The sequence below is a fragment of the Diadema antillarum genome, unplaced genomic scaffold, assembly GCF_040938485.1.
Source record: "Diadema antillarum isolate AM-2024a unplaced genomic scaffold, OU_Dant_1.0 seq00000310_RagTag, whole genome shotgun sequence".
NCBI lineage: Eukaryota > Metazoa > Echinodermata > Echinoidea > Diadematoida > Diadematidae > Diadema > Diadema antillarum.
The window spans coordinates 149,874-169,797 of NW_027271331.1; the positions used below are offsets into that span (position 1 = coordinate 149,874).

At 37.3% G+C, this 19,924-nt stretch overlaps 1 protein-coding gene and 1 pseudogene across 1 annotated transcript; one reads left to right on the forward strand and one right to left on the reverse strand.

Annotated features, from left to right (window-relative positions):
* The first annotated feature begins 383 nt into the window (after positions 1–383).
* On the forward strand, positions 384–6,686 carry LOC139730392 (uronyl 2-sulfotransferase-like). Its single transcript, XM_071641256.1, has 6 exons — positions 384–523; positions 1,580–1,662; positions 2,972–3,122; positions 3,612–3,712; positions 4,941–5,098; positions 5,608–6,686. The coding sequence occupies exons 1-6, from the start codon at positions 404–406 to the stop codon at positions 5,799–5,801; spliced, it is 807 nt and encodes a 268-aa protein (XP_071497357.1). The 5' UTR covers positions 384–403; the 3' UTR covers positions 5,802–6,686.
* Positions 6,687–10,146: 3,460 nt separating this feature from the next.
* LOC139730405 (carboxypeptidase B-like) lies at positions 10,147–18,871 on the reverse strand (annotated as a pseudogene).
* Positions 18,872–19,924: the final 1,053 nt, after the last annotated feature.

Consider the following 19,924-nt stretch of genomic DNA (forward strand, 5'->3'; position numbering starts at 1 on the left):
GGTTAAGAAAATAGATGTGATAATGAGTAAGAAAAATGAAGAAATCATTGGTTTTTTTTTTGTTTTTGTTTTTTGGTCAGTGTCTGGAGATCCAGAAAGCCATAGCGTAGTCTCCTGATAAATTTCCTATCATTCGCTGCCTCGAATGGTAAAATTGATGATGAATTGATAGGACATCAAATACTGAGGATCATCTTCTTCATATTCATCGGGCGTTCTAGCATTCTATCACCGTGATAAAGATACTACTTTCCTGTTTTTCGTAGTGTACTTGCACATCACATTCAATTAGATTCGAAGAAACAGACTACAATTATAGGACGGAATCAGAATTAGACAAGTCATGTTTTTCTCCTTTGCATTTGTGTCTCTTCTGCAGAATAAAACGGTGCTATTTTTAAGCATGCCAAAGTGCGGCACCCGAACGTTCGTTTGGACGGTATTTAGTCTGCACCAAATCCGTTATTTCGGTCCACCGGTCAATGTAGACTACATGCTAGGTAACAATAAAGAGGATAAAATGGTAAGTGCAATCAAACAAAGCTCCTCACTCTTCGCTTCAGCTGTATATTTTTCACTCTATAGTACACGATAGGGGGATTAGTATGACCTTAGCCTCTTGAAACAGCCACTCGTTGGCAAGTGAACGTTTCAGGAGACAACCGAGTTAGTTTAAAGGAAGCCCAAACCCAAAGAGAAATGTGGATTGAGTGAAAGCAGCAAAAGGAATTCATCAAGATTTCACTTTTCTAGCATAATGAAAGAGTAGTTGACTAACCGCTGTCAGAAAGCAAGGGGAATGATTGCTACCCTTAACATATATCAGTATTAAGTTGATGGGATGTGTAATTTTCATGAAAAATACATTTCAGTGGAATTCCCCTTACATTTTCTTTATATTGTTGTCGACATCACATACGCCATAATCTCCAGTAGTCTCCCAATCCACTAGCGATTCCAGCACCAAAACTTAAAAATTCGTAATATTTTGTATCGACTGTGTGATTTTCCTCTAACTTTTACTAATGTGTTCTACCAATGTTGCTGTTTTCACTCAATCCACATTTCTCTTTGGGTTCGGGTTCCCTTTCTGCAAGTGACCTACTTGAGGGGTTGAACATTTTGACCTTTACCTTCATACAGCTTGAAAGCATTGCAAACATAAGGGGTTTGAACCTAGATGCCACGTGAGACAACATATTTGCGCACAATTGCGATGAAGCATAAGTATGTTTTTTTCACGATGTGACAAGATATACCTACATAAATATAACGTTTCATTTCAATGTGTATTTTTTTTCCTCTTAGAAAACCAAATCAAAATCCACGTAATGCAGATGTTTCTCTTTTTCACCTTGTATAGCGTCAATGTATGGCATATGAATGGGACAAGTATGGCAATTGGCATAAGGCAAGAACATCGTTTACAGACTTAGGAATTGTCTTATTTCGATCTAATTTCTTTGATTTGAGACTAATTGGTCTTGTTACATTTCCCTTTTGGCTTTGGTTATTAAAAGAATTTACCAGATGCTATATCCCGGGGGAATATCTGACGTTTTTGTGTTTGTTGTTGCAGAAAAATCAGCTGTTGTCTTATATGCGTGGGGCATCACCCGGAGCCATTGTACACGGACACTATCGCTACATTCCTTTTTACAGGTAAGTTGGCCAGTAATCCGTCTCTCAGACAATTTTGTCTCCGTTTTTGGCTAATCTTGTAAAGAAGAAGGAAGTAAGTGCTAATCACAGTCACGCCAGCAAAAAATGACGCCGAGAATCATAGCTCTGCTGTACACTGCATACGTTCATTGACGTTTATGAATGACGGAAGCCGGGTTGGTTTTTTCCCTGTATATTGGTCAGTGCAATACATAAGATATCAAATTGAAAGCTATAGTGATGATAACAAAGACAATGAAAATAGACCCTGAAATCAACAACAACTATCGACTTTGGTCCAAAATTAAGAATCATGATTAAAGGGATGGTACAGTAAGGGAGCGCTGTGGCATAGTAGATAAGACTTCCGACTCCCGATCGGAGAACCCGAGTTCGACTCCCGCTCAGCGCTTTTATACGTCCTTGGACAAGATGTTTTTAGCCACAATGTCCCTCTCGACCCAGGTGTATAAATGGGTACCTGACAACGCTATGGTATGATGATAATGGCAGGGTCCTCGGGTAGAGCAGTGGCAACACTAAAGAGGCTTCCCTGCATAAATAAGGCATTATCATTATGAATAAATGATTATCATTAGTAGTAGTAGTAGTATTACACTTTTGGTTGAGATGGGGCTACAGGTTTATAACGTTTTTTTTTAAAGATTGTTCTTGAGATAACGAGAAACCTCTCATGGAATATGCAAGAACATTATGAGCATGAAAAGAGGAATTCAAATTTCATTTATAAAACTTGGTTTTGAAATGGCTGAGCTATCCAAACAAAGCAATCGTTAAAAAAGGTGGAACCCACCTTTTCTAAGTTTTCTTTTCAAAGTTCACTTTGATTTATTTTGTTTTTGGTTATCTCAACTACATGTATTTCAAAATGGATTTTCCTCAAATGAACTTTGAATTCCTCATATAATTGTGTACCCTTTAACATATATCAACAAGTATCTTGCAAAAATTTATATGCCGAATCCTCACTTCAACCAATACTGGTATACCACCTCTTTAAGGTTATATTCCTGCTCTCTTAAAATGATATCTTTTGAGGTGATCAAATTATAATGCCAGATGCCAGGTGTTGTTGATTTGGGTATATGCAAGCTGAACGTTTAGTGAAAATTAACTCATGCTGGATGACCATGATGATATACGTGTCGTTAAAATCCGGTTTGGTTATTCTATAGGCCTACTGTTTGCTTGTTTGTTTGTTGTTGTTTTTGTTGGTATCTTTTTATGCCTTGATTTAACGGTGGGTATAATGTGTTTGTGCATTGTGTGGTAATTCCTTTCTGCTCAGGCCGGAGAGGAAACCTGTTTACATGAGCATGATCAGGGATCCCGTGGGGCGTTTCGAATCCTTCTTTTACTTCATGCGTCACGGGGACCAGGACATGAGCCGAGAACAAGTCCTGGCCAGCCTCGGCAAACACAGAGCGGGTCCTGACGAGGTAAGGTATATAAACATGATGCGTATCTACATATGATTTCACAGAACGATAGACGAAGACGAAACACGAATAATGCTCGCAGAAATCAAAATGATGAGATGTAAAGATGATGATGATATGATGATGATTAAAATAACAATGACAATGATAGTCATGATAATGATAGTACAAGTAGTGATTGTAAGCATTTTGTACCGAATATTGAAAAGGAGCGGTACAAATGGCAGTTACATTATGTTGTCGTAGGTGAGAAAATGATTACCCAACGAAAGAATTTACTTTGCTTAAAGAGAAAAATCATTGTTAATCTTATGATCATAACAATTAGAAATACAATATCAAATGCAGTTTTCTATGCCAAACTTTTCATAAAATAGCCTCACTATCTGTATTCTCAATTATATTCTCAAGTATATCGGCTTACTTCCATCAATTCCCCAACCCCTTTCACTTTCAATTCAATTCAATTCAATTCAATTTCCTTTGCAGACTTTGGATGATTGCGTCGAGAAGAACAGGAGCGACTGTTCCGATTTCTTGAATATGAATATCTATGTGACGTCATTTTGTGGATATCGTCTGAAATGCAGGTAATCTCTCAAAGAAAATTCCGTGGAGTGTAATGACCAAAATGGATATATAGTGTATATACACAGGCATCATGCCATTGCTTTGTCAGTATTATTATTATAATAATAATTATTATTATTTTACTCCCGTGAATTTCCACTTTTAACGCGTAGGTGATTTGATGTATAACCAATGAGTTTTCTTACTGATGTACATGTTTTGCAATATATGTATAAATCATTATCATAATGCAATGTTGCATATACATGATTAAAAAGCGGTAGTGTAGTTGTAGTAAAAATATTGATAACAATAACAATTGTTATTGTAATTATTATTATAATCATAGGCATTTAGATACGGTACACATAGTACAACTTTGTCTTAGCACAATACAATAGAGACATGCACAAAACAAACAAGAAATATGAAATCGTTACAACTAAGGCCAAAGGGTAAAGTTTTCAACTGAACCTGTATATTTGATAAAGGTGTTCGATTCTTGCTACGTGAAACTATGTAACGCGTTCCTGGACAAGCATTAGATTTCTTCTGTTAAAGAGGAATATGCGACAAAATTGTTAAAGTATCTCGGTGTGTGATTAGGTAGGTGTGAAAGGCTTTAACAAAACCTGCAGCAGTATCTTATATAGTGACACTTTCCTTAACCGAGATCCAGTAAAGAGACATCCATCAGTAATATATGTGAAGATCTAGTATTGCATTTCCTGTAATATCTTTATTGGACCATTAAAATGAAAAAAAATGAATTGATTTGATTTAATTTGAATTGAATTGAATTGAATTAACAGGAAAGGGGTTATGACGAAGTTCCTCCTGCCTAGTGAGTCTCTTACGATCTACTCTTTCCATCTGTTTCCAAAGAAATCTGAAATTTGAAACAAATCTGTAGATGTGAAAACAATTCTTGTCAAGTTTCTTTTTTTCCTTTTTTTTTTAGAGAGAGAAGAGGCCGGATATTGAGGATCTCACTGCTGATGGAAACTTAGAGCTTAACGAATTGGGACAATGAGTTAATTTATCGAGTTAATTGATTGGGTTAAGCTTGAATTAAGGGTTTTACTCAGTAGAGTGAGAAAAAATTGACATTTTCCTTCAAGAACCTATATGGGATGTGATCCGGATTTACTTAGCATCACAATTATGATTACGTAATTATGCAATAAAGTATATAGGCGTGTTCAACTTTTTTTTTCTCGAATTGTTCCATTTTTCTTACATCCACAGCCAAGATCCAGAGTACGCTTTTAAGCGAGCAAAGCGCAACATAGAAAAATTCCTTGTGGTAGGACTCGTAGAAGACTACGACTTAACCCTTCGAGTGTTCGAAAAACTTCTGCCAGCCACATTCGGGGAAGCAGCGAACATTTATTCGGACGCTAAAGGTACAGATCAATTCAAAGTTATGCTCTTCTACTGTTAAAACGTAGGTCACTGCTAAAAAAAAAATAGAAAAAAAAAATAGAAAAAGTGAGAGGCCATCTGTGAGAAAGTTATACTCTGACGTACGTTTGTTTATACGATAATGTGTAGTCGACTGATTTACAGAGCAGTCCGATCCAGGCACTTGTTTTAGCACTGCTACCCAATAAATGATTGTTCATCTATTTTTCTGTCAATGTCCGTTCACTCCTAAATTGGTTTAACTTATATAAGATAATATTATCTGTTATTCCTCCTTGTCCCTCTGTATCTTCATGCATTTCATGATTTTCCCTTTTGTTCTTGATTTTTTTTTCTCGATATTTTCGATTTCCACGGAATAGTGACAAGAACACACCGTATTGGGGAAAAAATATAAGTAAACGCTCAAGTATAACTCACGGTGTTTCGCTTAGTGTATACTATTACAATAGCTTTACCTGAACGGATGCGGTGCTTCTTCTCTCCACAGCCCGCTTCTTGGCAAGATCAAAAACCAGTTATAAAAAGACATCGAAACCGTCAACGTACGCTGTACTAAAGAAACGAATGAAGTATGATTACATGTTCTACGAATACGTCAAACAACGGTTCTACAACGTCGCTGGGAGACTAGGGTTAGGACCATGCGCGGAACCATCCCGGATTACTCATGATCCTACCTGATCGACAGACAGCCGTTCCATCCCAGGTTTCTAAACTGTACCATGAGGAAATGAACCATCGCTTACGGTTGCACGGTTTGCCTTATAAAGTCCATCGATTTGATTCGATTTGATTTGAACTGATTTGTTAATTGTTCGTGACTGGTGAAAGGAAGCGTAGCAGTGTAATTGCACCTACACTCTGGAACAACTTACCCATCCACGTCCGTGAAGCTCCAACAGTAGACTCCTTCAAAACATTACTGAAAATTCATCTGTTCTCTCATGTCATGTAATTTGTATGGATTTATTTTACATGTATTTATGTTACGTTCGTTCTATAAGTTAAAATTTACAATGTGTATTCTATGTATTTTGTATTGCGTTTCATCGTACTACAGTTTGTTTCTACTTCCTGACTGAATTTCTTTTTTATGCCTCCGCCACGAAGTGGTGCCGAAGGCATTATTCTAATTGTTTCTTTGAGAGGCTCAGCGCTTAGAAACATTGTAATAAGCGCTTTATAGATGATATTTATTATCATTATTATTGTTATTAGAAAGTAAGCAACCACGGGACTCACGGCCACAATTTCCACGATCATGATTACGAACCTCTGGCAACCTTGATCTGGTAAACAGGTAAAGATGAAAATGCTACAATATAACGAGTGCAATCGCTTAGACTGACTGGAATATTTCGGGTATAAATGTTTTTTCATCGCACTTTCTTTGAGTATTGTGATAATTGAGTATTATAATCATTTTAATTGGTATGTTTTGTCATCCTTCCCATACATGGTCCGTAATCAAGAGCCCCGATAATTGTCGGCCTCGTGAAAGCAAAATGTCGGGAAATGATTCGTCAGATAGAGTCAACCTTAAAATTTCCCAATGATTACGTGAAATACCGACTAAATTCGCACTTTTATTGCGCCTGCACGTGTGTTTCTAAGCGTGATTGTAAATCTGTTTATGGCTGTGGAGTTTCATGTTTGTTTTTGGTTTTTTCTGAGCTCCATTGGATTTCTTATCTATACTTGTACAACAAACACGATTGTTTGTGTAACATGTTTTGATGAGATATTTATGGGGACATGAAGGAAACAAATAGTGTCGTACGAAGTGATGTCTGAAAGCTGCCGCTGGGTTGATTCAGAATATGAACAAATTCACATTCCAGTTATCTTATCATAATTTATATGCGAAAGTCGCACGGAATGACACTTCCCACCCGTGTTGTTCATCTGCATAGTTTACGTCTTTATGCATTTCACTGTTATGTATTTCGGAATTAGCGAATTTGTTTCAGATTCTTTCAAGAACATTTTTCTATGGAGCATAATTATTTATGTAATTTGCAATCAGGCCAATCTAAAAAGATGAATCTCTACATTTTGCCCCCCAAAAAACAAACAAACTAAAAAGGCGTACATTATAAATCCTTGCATTTAGGTATCCAAAATCCAAGTCGATTTGTGTGCAATTACAAAGGATTTTTATTTCAACATAATTATGTATGTATCACCCACATACATACACACACACACACACATATATATATATATATATATATATATATATATATATGAGTGTGTGAGTGTATGTGTGTGTGTTTGTGTGTGTGTGTATGAGATATATATGTACAGTATGTCCCCTAAAAAGATTACAATCGATTTTCGCATTGATAGTTTTCAAAATGATTGAACAATCTAAATGCTATTTCGGGGAATAAAACTATAACTTCTTACCTATATTTTACAGAAAACCCTATTCAGTTTGGTTAAGCGGTCACATAGAAAGTTAATGGAGATTGTTGTTAAGCATGTAATTTGCCTGTTTCTTCCAAGTTCAGCACTTGCATGCTCTTGGAACTATGAACATAATGAACAAAACTTGAAGAGAAGGGATTCCTGACATGCTCTACAAGGATCCTTATTCTCTTTGACCACTGAAGCAAATCGGGTGGGGTTTTCTGTATCAAGATGTGGGAAATAAGTTCTATTTTCATATCCTGAAATTGTAATGGATTGATTCACTCTTTTTAAAGTTATCGTTGCAGAGGGTCCCGTTGTATTTTTTTTTTTTTTGGGGGGGGGGGGACATACGGTATAAAGCGTTCGAAAATGAGAGGTAAATGCTTTAAAAGACAAGTGTGACATTTTGAGAGCATTCTCCACTCGAATAATCGTGGGCAGAATGCTGAATAAAACCGTCATCTAGTAAAGTTGGAGCAATGCTTTGCTAACATGTTGTTAATCATGGACACAGTTTTAGTTCTCTTTACCAGGAGGCAATCCTTTTTTTCACTTGACATTTTGGTGTTGCAATATCCTCCTTGTGGGCATTTTCTTTCCGAATGCGTCATTAGGTCTATGAAAGGACAATTTCCTTGTCTTTTTTCTTCATTTACAGGCAACCCGATAGATAAGACTACTTTACCTGTCTGAGCTGTAATCATGTAGTCATCGTATTGGTGTGTGAATAATGCTCGTTTGTACATTTAAGTTTGAACCTCTTATGTAGCAGCTGGGAAGGATTTAACATTGTTAGTATTTGCAGTCTGAATGATGGAATTAGATAAATGCGCCTTCGAGTCAAACTCATCATCCTTCATCCGTTAACAGGGCAAAGCTAGGCCACGACCCAATCCGAGCTGTGTTGTAGGAAACCACATGAACTATATAACTACATTCTATGGAGACCTTGCTTCTTTCTCGTTAGATCCCTTGGGATATTTTTTGAATCAATTAGAGAACTAAAGATTGGTACCTATATAACATATCCCTGAAGACAGGTGTTTCTTTCTCGATAAATGTCATCAAATCAATTCATGGTATTCGTGGTTTGTATAGTCAATATTTGAAAGTAATCCCTCCCCAAGAACAATGAACACGTACACACGTACACTCTTTTATTTTCCATATACATGTAGTGCCTATATCAATATCAATATCAATATCAATATATATATATATATATATATATAATTATACCGACTCAACACATATACACGCACACGCACACACACAAATCTGTGGTGGCCCGTTTGGGGCACTAATATCTTTGAATTTGAAATTTTGGTTGCCCCAAAAAGAAATGAAGTGGCCCGAAATGAAAGAAAAGAAAATCATTTTGAATTCTAGCTACCCGAATTTGCCACCAAGAGCTAACTTTTTTTTGGACATTTGATTGTCCGATATATATATATATATATATATATATATTGTCTCGGGCCACCACTAATGTCTAGCCCTAAAAATATGTATAAATGTATGTATGTAAGTGTGTATCTATATATGTATATATATATATATATATATATATATATATATATAAATGTATATAAATACACACAGTATTTATTTTGATATGTTCATATATATTATATGCATATATATCATACATGACGCGTCACTACGTTACCTAATGAAGTCACACACAAGAGAGTGATTTAAATGTATAAAATAAGAAAAGTCGAGTTCTTGACAACCTCCTGAAGGAATTTCCAATGTCTATTTGTATTTTGATCAACTTGACGAGTTTATAGAACACTTCATCTTGTGAACACTCGATTTTATTTCTAGTCCATAGCTATTTTTCGAAATATCTCTTTTTTTTATATACGTTTAACTGGTCTAGTGATTGGCTTTGCTAGGGGCTATTTTTTTTCGAGGTGTTTTCTTCTTGAATGGACGATTGAAAGTTTGTTTGTTTTTCTGAATCACCTGAGACAATTTACTAATCATTTTGTAAGTTTGTGAGTCTGAAAATCTCCTTGACACACCATCAAGCAAGCAAAGAAAAAAAAAAGAAAAAATCGGCTATTTCATTTGGCTGTACACGGTAACTTATCAAGCAACATACACACTCAAATCTACATTCAGGAAAATGGTTTGTAAATTCTGTTTTACACTCTAGATATTATTCAGCTCCTTTGGTGAAAAATCAAACGTGACATATTACGTCGCAATGAATCAAGAGAAAAAAAAAACATGTTGGAGCAAACCAAAATGCCTTGTTTATATTTTCTGGAAAGGTTTTGCTGGCTTTATATTAATTAGAAATACATGCCGTATGTAAGTCTTCATCCATTGAATTGACTGAGTTTTTCTTAATCCAAAATGTGTACTTTAGAACAAGAAAGTGTGCAAAACCGACAAACATGCACGAAAATAAAACAAAATTATTTCAAATTCAAGACCCTTATATCCCGCAATGGACATATGTTTGAAGGCAACAACTTATTCTTTCTCCTATATTTGCAACCAAATGATTTATGAAATGAAAAGTACCGTTTACGTGTATGCAAACAGAGACAGTCAGGTTTGTGAAAACTATTTCTTGTATTGTAAAACCAAACTCGTCTCAGGCAATGAACCCAAGCTCACGGAGGATGTGGTCACCCATCGCACGCACACCGGCGTACATTTCTTCCCCGGTCCCCTGAATCTGAGAGGCAGGGAGGAGGAATCCATACTGGCCCCTGTCGCGGAGCTCGACGGTGTAGGAGTACTTTGCTCCGAGACCGCCACTCAACCTGTTCGAAGGGTCGTAAGGCACGTAGCCCCAGTCCTTGCTGGACCCTGCGGCTTCATCTGATAATTGAAAGATGTTACCAGATTATTTAGATTACTACTGTAATCTCATAAAGATGACAGTGATGATGATAATGATGATAAGAATGACGAGTGTTTTTAACAATAATAATAATGAGGAATATATCCCAGATCCATGTAGTCTCGTTAACGATATGTCCAGTCTCCATACATAACCATTCTTTAATCAGGAAAGACGTTCAAAATCATAAACATTATTGTTGAAAGCGCAGGGTGCGCAATCCACGACACCACCGTGACGTCTCTACACCCTTGCACTACATCAACATTTTTCGGATTTGTCCGATTCAACACTCGATTTCGATTGAAGGCACAGCTAGTGCTTACAATAATGCTATTGTTGGTATTTTTGACAGTAATATAAAGAATACATAGGGCCTATTACAAGACCTTGTTTAAATTCTAAGAGCCCGCTGCGTATGTACATTGATGGAGGCGCGGAAGATCAACATTAATTGTTCTTATGTCACACTTACTCAGAAGCTCAATGGAAGACCCACTTTGAAATACAGTTCCGATGAACGTCAAATATCGCTTGAGCGGGCTTGCGTTGGCCATGATCATCTACGACAACGAAAAATATAAACATACTTGTACTAGTATTACCTACAGTCTCTTTAAAGCAAACAATCAACAATAATTGCAATAAAAAACTGACGATTACATGAACATGTACATACACACAGACACACGCGCACGCACACACACACACACGCACACACACACATACACAACAACAACAACAACAACAATAACAATAACAAGAACAGCATCAACAACAAAATAAAGCAAATTTAACTGTCTAATAGTTGTTACCATATCATCGTAATCCGGCGGTTTTGGCGCCCAGGCGGAGTAGGACCACGGCGAGAGGAAGAACTGGCCGTAGCTGTGCCAGTCTAAGAATAAATGAAAATCCTGTCCCCCGGCTTTCAGATTGCGAAGGTAGTCCACCACTCCTGCCACCTCCACTTCGGAGGAGAGCTTCCGGTCCATGATAGATGTTGGAGCAGGGGGAACGGACTTGTTGCCATTACCTTTTCGTTGGCGATTGAGACAAACATAGAATGAAGCCGACTTAAAAATGCCACGGCCGATCATGCATGGTAATGGAACGTGCAAAGATGGACCCCTTTAACCTTGCTCCTCTGGCGTAACTTTGGCTTTAATAGTAAAGCCTTTCATATCATCCAGCAGCCGCGAATTCTGCGGATGTTCATTGACCGCTTCTCCTTTTGCATAACCGTTGGAAGGTTGCAGCTGCAGCCAAAAGTTTGGCTGGAAAGTTATGAGCAGTAAGTAATGTTTTTCTGCATTTTCTTCCAATAAGACCATGGTAAAATTTCGACTTTATTTTGCTTATGCAACCTTATTCTCTGTTACCAAAGGAAGTGAAATTCTATGTTCTTTTCGAAAATGAAAATAAAATTTGATTTGAAATGAATTGAATAGAAAGAAATCGATCAAATCTTACCACCGAAGCCAAACGGCCAGTTGCGATTCGGATCAGCTCCGCTTACAACCACTGTTTGTGTCGCCAAAATTTATCAGACCTTGTCTTGCGCCACAGACGATCCTGTAACAAAATAGTAGTATCAAAGAAAAGCAGAGAGAGAATTGTAATAAAAAATTCAGTTATGTGAAGAATGTTGATCTACAGAACAAGGCTTCGCATAGGTACTCTTAATCAAATCGTTTATAGACAAGCAACTAACCACACTGATATCAAAATAATACCTTGATACATAATTTATTTATGCTTTCACTTTTTGTGCTTTGTTGTCATATACAACCGTGTGAGTCACAAAACCTTTGCCACTAGTTGAGGCAATATTACCCGCATCTCCAATAACTTAAAGTTAGTATAAAGGAGCAAAACGTCGACTGTTCTGGCTCATTATCCAGGTGCACGTCCTTCTGTTTACTTTATTACACAGCATGATAGTACAATAACATTAAATATGATAAGTTATTCATGTTGCTTCACAAAATCATGTACTTGGCCTGAGTCCAAGTGTAAATGTAGCCGTCAGCGTTTAGGGAAGGAAGTGATATACCAGTCCATGTTATCGAACATTTGCACAGCCAAATCATCTCCATTATTCGTAGTCTTCAAGTAACTGCGATGTGGAATATGAAAGGGAAATGAATGAATAGATGAGCGTATAATAATATTTATGTCTCTCTCTCTCTCTATCTCTCTAAATAAATTATGTGTAACCCTGCTTTACAAAACCAACAAATAGTCGGCAGACATGAATTTTTAGTTCAGGGCAGATTCTGAAAGATCAGACTTTAAGCTTTAAAATGACGTAGGCCTATATCTCAATTCAAATGGACTCCCCGAACCTAACTAAATGCTGGAAAGAAAGCACACACTCTGGAAAAGTGGTGAACTAAGAAAAGATGCCCTGAAGTGCAGGGTCTATTCAAGTGCTTAAAGGGACTGTACAGTACTGGTTGAAGTTGGGATTCATGTTTTGAACATTACGTCAATGTTTACTAATTTTATAGAACGGAGAAGCAACCTTCTTTATAAAGGTTATGAAATGTCATTCCAGTGCTGTAAGATCTAAGGTCTGTTAAAGATCTTGGTTTACATTCTGTAACAGTTTGAAGAGGATAACAAGCGTGAATTTACCATGTTGGCAAAATACAAAAGGTCTCTTTAAAATATCAAAAGACCCTATCCGCCTGCGCACTCAGTAAATATATTGTTTGTAATAGTCATACTTGTGGGCCCAAGTGACGAAATGAGGTAGTTTACCTTCGCAGTAAACCACATGACGGTAGCTGGTGTAATCCATTCCCGAGCGTGAATCCCGCCTTGGAACCAGACCGCTGGAGGCGGGGTTGCGCCAGGCTGGCTGTTCCTCCCTCGTATCTGGTGGAAATCAAAACAATCACAGCAGGTAGAGTTTACCAGATAGACACAGTCTCACAACTCGCTACTGTATTCTATATTCTTCTCCAACGCTAAAAAATGTTTTCGACGAATATCTTCATAAAGGCATAAAGTCATCAGTGCAGTGCTATCTCTGCAGTGTAAGCGAGTCCGACAGGGTTGGACTATAGAATAAATAGACGCCTTGTTAGCAGTGTGGGCTGAAACTTCCGGTTTTGTGGTTTTAACATCGAGTGGGACCCACTCGTAGTTACGGGGGGGGGGGCAGAAGCTTAACCTCGAGGTTTCGTAACCTCGAGGTTAAGATTCGTCGTGTGGACACACGTCGTAGTTAGGGGGCAAGAGCTAAACCTCGAGGTTTCCTAACATCGAGGTTAGGGCCTGCCGTCTGAACATAACTAATACCTCAGCATTTACGGTGGAGATACAGAATCGTTTCATTAGTGACAACAACATATAGCAAACAAACAAACAAGCAAAAAAAAAAGCAACCAAATTAACTAACTTACTAACAATAGCAGAAGAAGATGATGACTAAATCGTCATAAAAACCCCAGAAAAACTAAACTCACTCACACAGTCTACCACAGAAGCGTTATTTCACTATCACGAACACTATCATTACACACAAAGTTACTTGCATAGTATTTACCCGGAAGCTGTTGACTTCACGGCCCTCGTAGGTTCGGGTCACGACGAAAGGAGATGTAATGTCACTGTATTTTGCTACGATGTCGGCAACCCATTGCTGGATCTGTGCCGTTGTAAGCGATAAAACAAACATAATTATCAGTACAACTGTATCATTAAAACCAATTATTCGGCATTTGAGATTTAATAACAGCAATTTGAGAGACATAATAATCGAAGGTATTGTGATTACATTAAAATGCATTACTCGGACGAAGTTGCGTCAAGGGAAACAATGCATACGAATAGCTGCATGGCAAAGACAAATAAGAACATTTTATGAGAATTTGTATGAGATTCAAGTATTTCAAGAACTGCACTAATTCAAGAACTGCACTAATTCAAGAACTTCACTAATTCGATGTTTGTCAAAAATACTGAAGTTCATTCTTACCCTACTAGACAAAAAGATTCTTTTCATCTTTCTCCTGTACGAACCGTATCTGCTTTAAAAACAATAACCACTACAGGACCTAAATTTTGGAATGAGTTGGATAGAGAAATAATCCAATCTCAGTCTCTTTATTCATTTAAACATAAACTTAAACTAGTTTTTCTGAATTCATATCTATAGCTATTCTTCAATCCTCCTTGATATTCTCTGTTCATACTTCACATTACTGACATTATCGATTATGTAACATGTGCCTCGCTCGTGATTTCTGTATTATCTCCTGAACTTCCTTTGTACACATTTGGTATCTCTGCTATTGTACACTGCATCTGACTTGTACCTCGCTCGGGTGATCACGCAACACTCAAGAAGTCTGTGCCGCGGACATTGTTTTCATTGTTTTCTTTTTTCTTTTTCTTTTTACTCTTTGGCGTTTATATTTCTCCAATTCAGAAATTGTAATTCCTTTAATTACATACCCAAGTAAGAAATAATCTCACATCCGCATCTGGGAATCTACACCCTACAAGCAATGCTTCTATGTAGATTCCTCATATTTCACATGTTTTATTGTCTTATAAGCTGTACGTGACAATTTATCCAGGCTTTTGTATTGTGATGTTTATGTTTTATGTATTTGTTGAAATGTGGAATATGGAACGATAAAAAACAAACAAACAAACAAACAAATTCGATGTCTCGTGGAAGAATATATACTATGGGATCTGAGATACTAATATAATGTATAATTAGTTTGACCGGTTTGACGCGTGCATCACCATTCTTCATGGCATGGACTACAGAAAAAAAAGATACATGTATTGCCAAACTTTGCAAGGATGTATAAAGTAAACAAAGCACATTGACGGGTTTAGACTTTGTCAGATTTGAACATCAGTCATGGCAATAAGATAAGCTGCAACGTGGCCAGATACATTTGCGGCATATTAAGACAAAAGAGGGCAGTCATCAAATCTAACACCAGTAACCACATGATCGGTTTCATGATTATAAACATTTCATAACGAAACATAATGATATCGATATTACTTTGACGATATTTTGTATTCTCACCTCATCGTATGTGTGGTAATTCGTGTAGTCAAAGTCCTCAAGCGAACTGACTCCCGGGGACACTTTGCGTGCTTTGCGCCTCTCCAGATTCTCCGCCATCTGACTGGCAATCAGACCACCCACATCAGAAATTATGACGTCGATGTCGAGGTTGAGTGACGTCAGCGTATCCCGCACGTGATTGAAAAGCATAGGAGGCACCATGATGTCGACTGGCCGGTTCACCGACGAAGGAGTTGCTTTCCGCCAAAAGTCGATCTTGGCAGGTTTTCATGGAAAAAAAAAATCGATATGTTCATAGGCTTCATATTTCTGTCCGTCTTAAAAGTAAAAAAAGAAATAGGATGATCATACACTTTATTTACACAAACCATGGCAGAAGAGTTTCTGAAACGAAAGCAATTCTATCTACGATGTACGTTCTTCACAGGAAAAAGGAAGTATATTGGTATCTGTTCGCAATGAACATGCCACATTTGAGGCACGGAGAGATCAAGCCCACACGAAAAACACGAACAGATGTTGCATTGAGGTTGAAATTCAATGGTAAACAGGAGCAATTCTATTTGTGGATGAGTGTGATAAAGATAGAATTAACCCTCGGCAATGGAAGTGTGTCGGGAGTAACTTCATATATCAAAATGGAAAGCATTAGATTCTGATGTGCGGATAAGGGTCAATTTATCGTAAAAGAGAAAAATAACTGTCCGTGAATAATCAGAGTTTGTCTCCAATATTCCAGAGAAGTATACAAACTTGTTTTGTTGGCAATTAACAATAGGTTGTGGTCGTCTGAAAATGTGACTTCCAGGCAGAAATCTTTATCTTTTGTCACAAGTATAAGCCCCACAATTCAAAACGTGCTAACCTTTACGTGTCGATACTGTGTACGTTGTCCCTTTGTATCATGTGACTTTAAAACTGCAAAATGCTCTGCATTCTACCCATAAGGCTTAACAAACCTTCGGAATAATGAACCATATCTCATTTTCGTACTAATGAACCTTTGGTTCAACGATTCTTTCATTTTTTAATTAACGTACCTTTGGAATAACGAACTGTAACCATCATAGCAGTACTCTACGTTTGATCAAGAAATCCCACTTTGCTCATGCCCTCAAATCGAGGACGCAATAATGTCGTATATCCAAACTTATATAATCATTGAAAGAGAAATGTGTGATGTTATGGACACGGACACGCAACCAAAGGTGAAAATGTAAATCAAGATAAAACTTCATTGGCTGAATTCAATCAAAATCTTGAAAAGAGTAAAGGAAAACAATGATTGTTGTAAATAAAAGTTGTATCCTTTCTCCCCAGAAAGCAGTGATTAACATTGTATTCATAATATGGAAGTTTAATGACAGGACAATTTCGCCCAAGGACAAAATTCACATTTCATTTCTGTTACATATAAGAGAACCAATTATATCCTGCACGTCATATCATTCTATAAATTGCAAAGTCGTAAATAGTGAGTTTAAAATCATTAGTATGATTTGAACTTCTGTTTAATTGTGTTGGGATGGAAATTAGGGGGGTTTTGAGGTGAAGACATCAAGTCCTCTTGTAGACACATAATACAAACGGAACCAACATCATTTTTCTTTCAAAGAAAATGAAACATTGCGATTTCATAATTTCTTAATACTGTACGGCCGATTTCTATTAAACTTAGTTGTTGGTATTTTTGCCTCGCGCTTCATTTTACTTGGCAACTAATGAAACAAGAGGTGTTTGGAGGCAGTCACCGACCGGAATGAGTTCCCTGCCCAGGACTATCGGCAACGAGTCCAAAATGCCTTGCCTATATCAGATGATAGGGGCCAAACTGATGCAGTCAGGGGCGGATACTCATAATTGATAGTCCGCCGGGTACGAATATCCAAAGTCACGACAAATGCCCTTTGTAACCATATTGTTTCTTTGATACTATTTCTTTTCATAGAGTCAACATACTAAAGTACTTTTTTTTTTATTAGGACATGAGCTCACCAGATCCAGTCCATCTAAACCATGATCGAACTTCATTAAACTTTTGACTTGGTAGATCGTCGAGGGGATGACTCTCCACACCTGGTATCTGGAGAAAAATAAATAAACAAACAAACAAACAAACAAACAAACAAAAAAGAATACAGTAAATGACCTTACTTTGTAAGATATTACATTGTACTTACCTTGTTATAAGTTCATGTGTGATGTTGTTTGTTTGCTTTCATTTCCGTACAATTTAGTCAAAGGTATAAAACCACAATGTAGAGATCAAAAGAAAAAAAGTACGACTGCTGAATGCGGATCTTGTGAGCAGTTACAGAATATCAGTGATGTGAGATATGAATTATAACGATATTTGTAGTGATGACGAAAATAATGTTTATAATTAAGGTTGATAAAATATGATGATTTAGGTATAACATAAAGACAACGTACAGCATGTTATCTCCCTGTCTGGCCTGTATCGATTAAAAGGGCAGTAGGAACGCTGTGGACAAAGTGTTTTGCTTAAATAGAAATAATTCCCCCATATCACTTTACCTCAGGGCGGTAGACCTCAGAATGTCACCGATGTAAAAACAGCAACAACAACAAACAAACAAACAAACAAACAACAAACAACAACAACAAACAAACAAACAAACAAACAAAACAAAACAATAACAACGCAGGAAATCCCTCAAACGCCATAAACATGATACCCCAAGCAAACAAATTCGCGTGCAAACATGGTATCTCCATTCATTCCATCTCTCTCAAAGTCAGGTGCACATTTTATATACAGTAGGACCTACATGATGGTTTTAGGCATGGCTCGACACTAACTTTTTTGTTTGGTGGCCCGATGGGGCCACCAAAATCCTAAATTTCAAATTTTTGGTGGCCCGAGAGAAAAATTTGGTGTCCCGAAAAAACAACAATAAAACACATTAAAAATCTTTTTTTTTAATGAGTCAAATACTTAAGTTTTATGATAGTAAGAATTAGAAGTTGGACATAATTATCTTCTCATAAATAAACTTCAACAAACTTCCAACACTCACTCTCAGGCCCTCATTCAGTCCTTTTCTTCCATCCTTTAAACAAATTTAACTGCTAATTTCCGGCGCAAAAAGATACGAATTTATTGACATACTTTAAAAAAACTTTTGGTGGCCCGAGGCGGGCCACCAAATTTGCCCTTTTTTTAAATTTGGTGGCCCGACTTTCATTTTTGGTGGCCCCGGGCCACCGGGCCACCGTTAGTGTGGAGCCCTGTTTTAGGTATTTGTTTTTTCGTTAAATCAAAACGGATTCAAAAACATAGAGAAGAGTAAAGTCCTACCCGTCATAGTCACGACCGTTGACAGGGGTTGATGATGAAAAAGATCCGAGGAGTAACAGAACCAGAGTCTTCAAGACGAGGTCCATCCTTGCATTTCAACTCAAATTCCTACGTGCTTCTTGATAGGTGTTGGAGTGAGCAATGAATGAGCAATGACTCGAAGACTGGTTACCAATATTCCTTACTTCACGTTTGAAGTTAAGTGGGAAATATTAAAGTTTACAGTAGGAGGGAGGGAGGGAGAGAGATGGAGAGAGATGAGATAATGGATTATGATAATGGCAAAAATACCCGTATCATGTACACTTACGCGTCATGCAAATTTTTGTTTTCGCCATTTTCTCTCAAGCGATTCTGTATTAAAGGAGAAGAAAAAGAAAAGGAAAGAAAGAAAATAATAAATCATCGGATTTAGCAATGGCTTATCCGAAAGAAAAAAAAAACCGATAACATCTACAATAAGTAAACAGCTTAGAAGTGGCTGTTCGTTTCACAGGATGCTTCTGGATAAGTGCCGAGGTAATTAATGACCTTTAATGATGAGAAGCGTGCCATTTGCTCCTTCAGCGGAGGCGATGTTTGTAGAATTTATCAACTTCAGTTATCTACTAACGCGTTAAGCTTTGAACCGAGTTTGCCTCATTAACATAAGTATAATGTGTTGAAAAAACGTTAGAATGCTTCACATATACGACGGACAGCTGAGACTACACTGTGCATTATGGCGTGCTCCTGACCAAATCGATAGAAATCTTGTACTATTCCATTAAAAAAAACAGAGCAAGGTGTACCTTTTTAGTAGTGTAGTATCCTCCATGTACATTCACTCCCAGATGCAGTGTGATAAATGTATTTGCTATTATTATGATCCTTTGCAGTGAATGTGGTTAAAAAAAACCTTTCGTGAGAGGCAAACCTATTGAAGCTACATTCCTAATGAGGACATGAGCCCTGTCAAGCCATGCTTATGCTGACGGTCTCCTGTTTCCTTGTTGAATCAAATCAGATGTACTGCCAGCCGACTGCCTTTTCTGTATTTATGCAGCCATAAATAAATAAGGTTAGAATCAGATTCAGTTGGTGGAGTATCTAATTCACGATCAACGTTTTATGACAATTCTGTCGCTGAGAACTTAAAT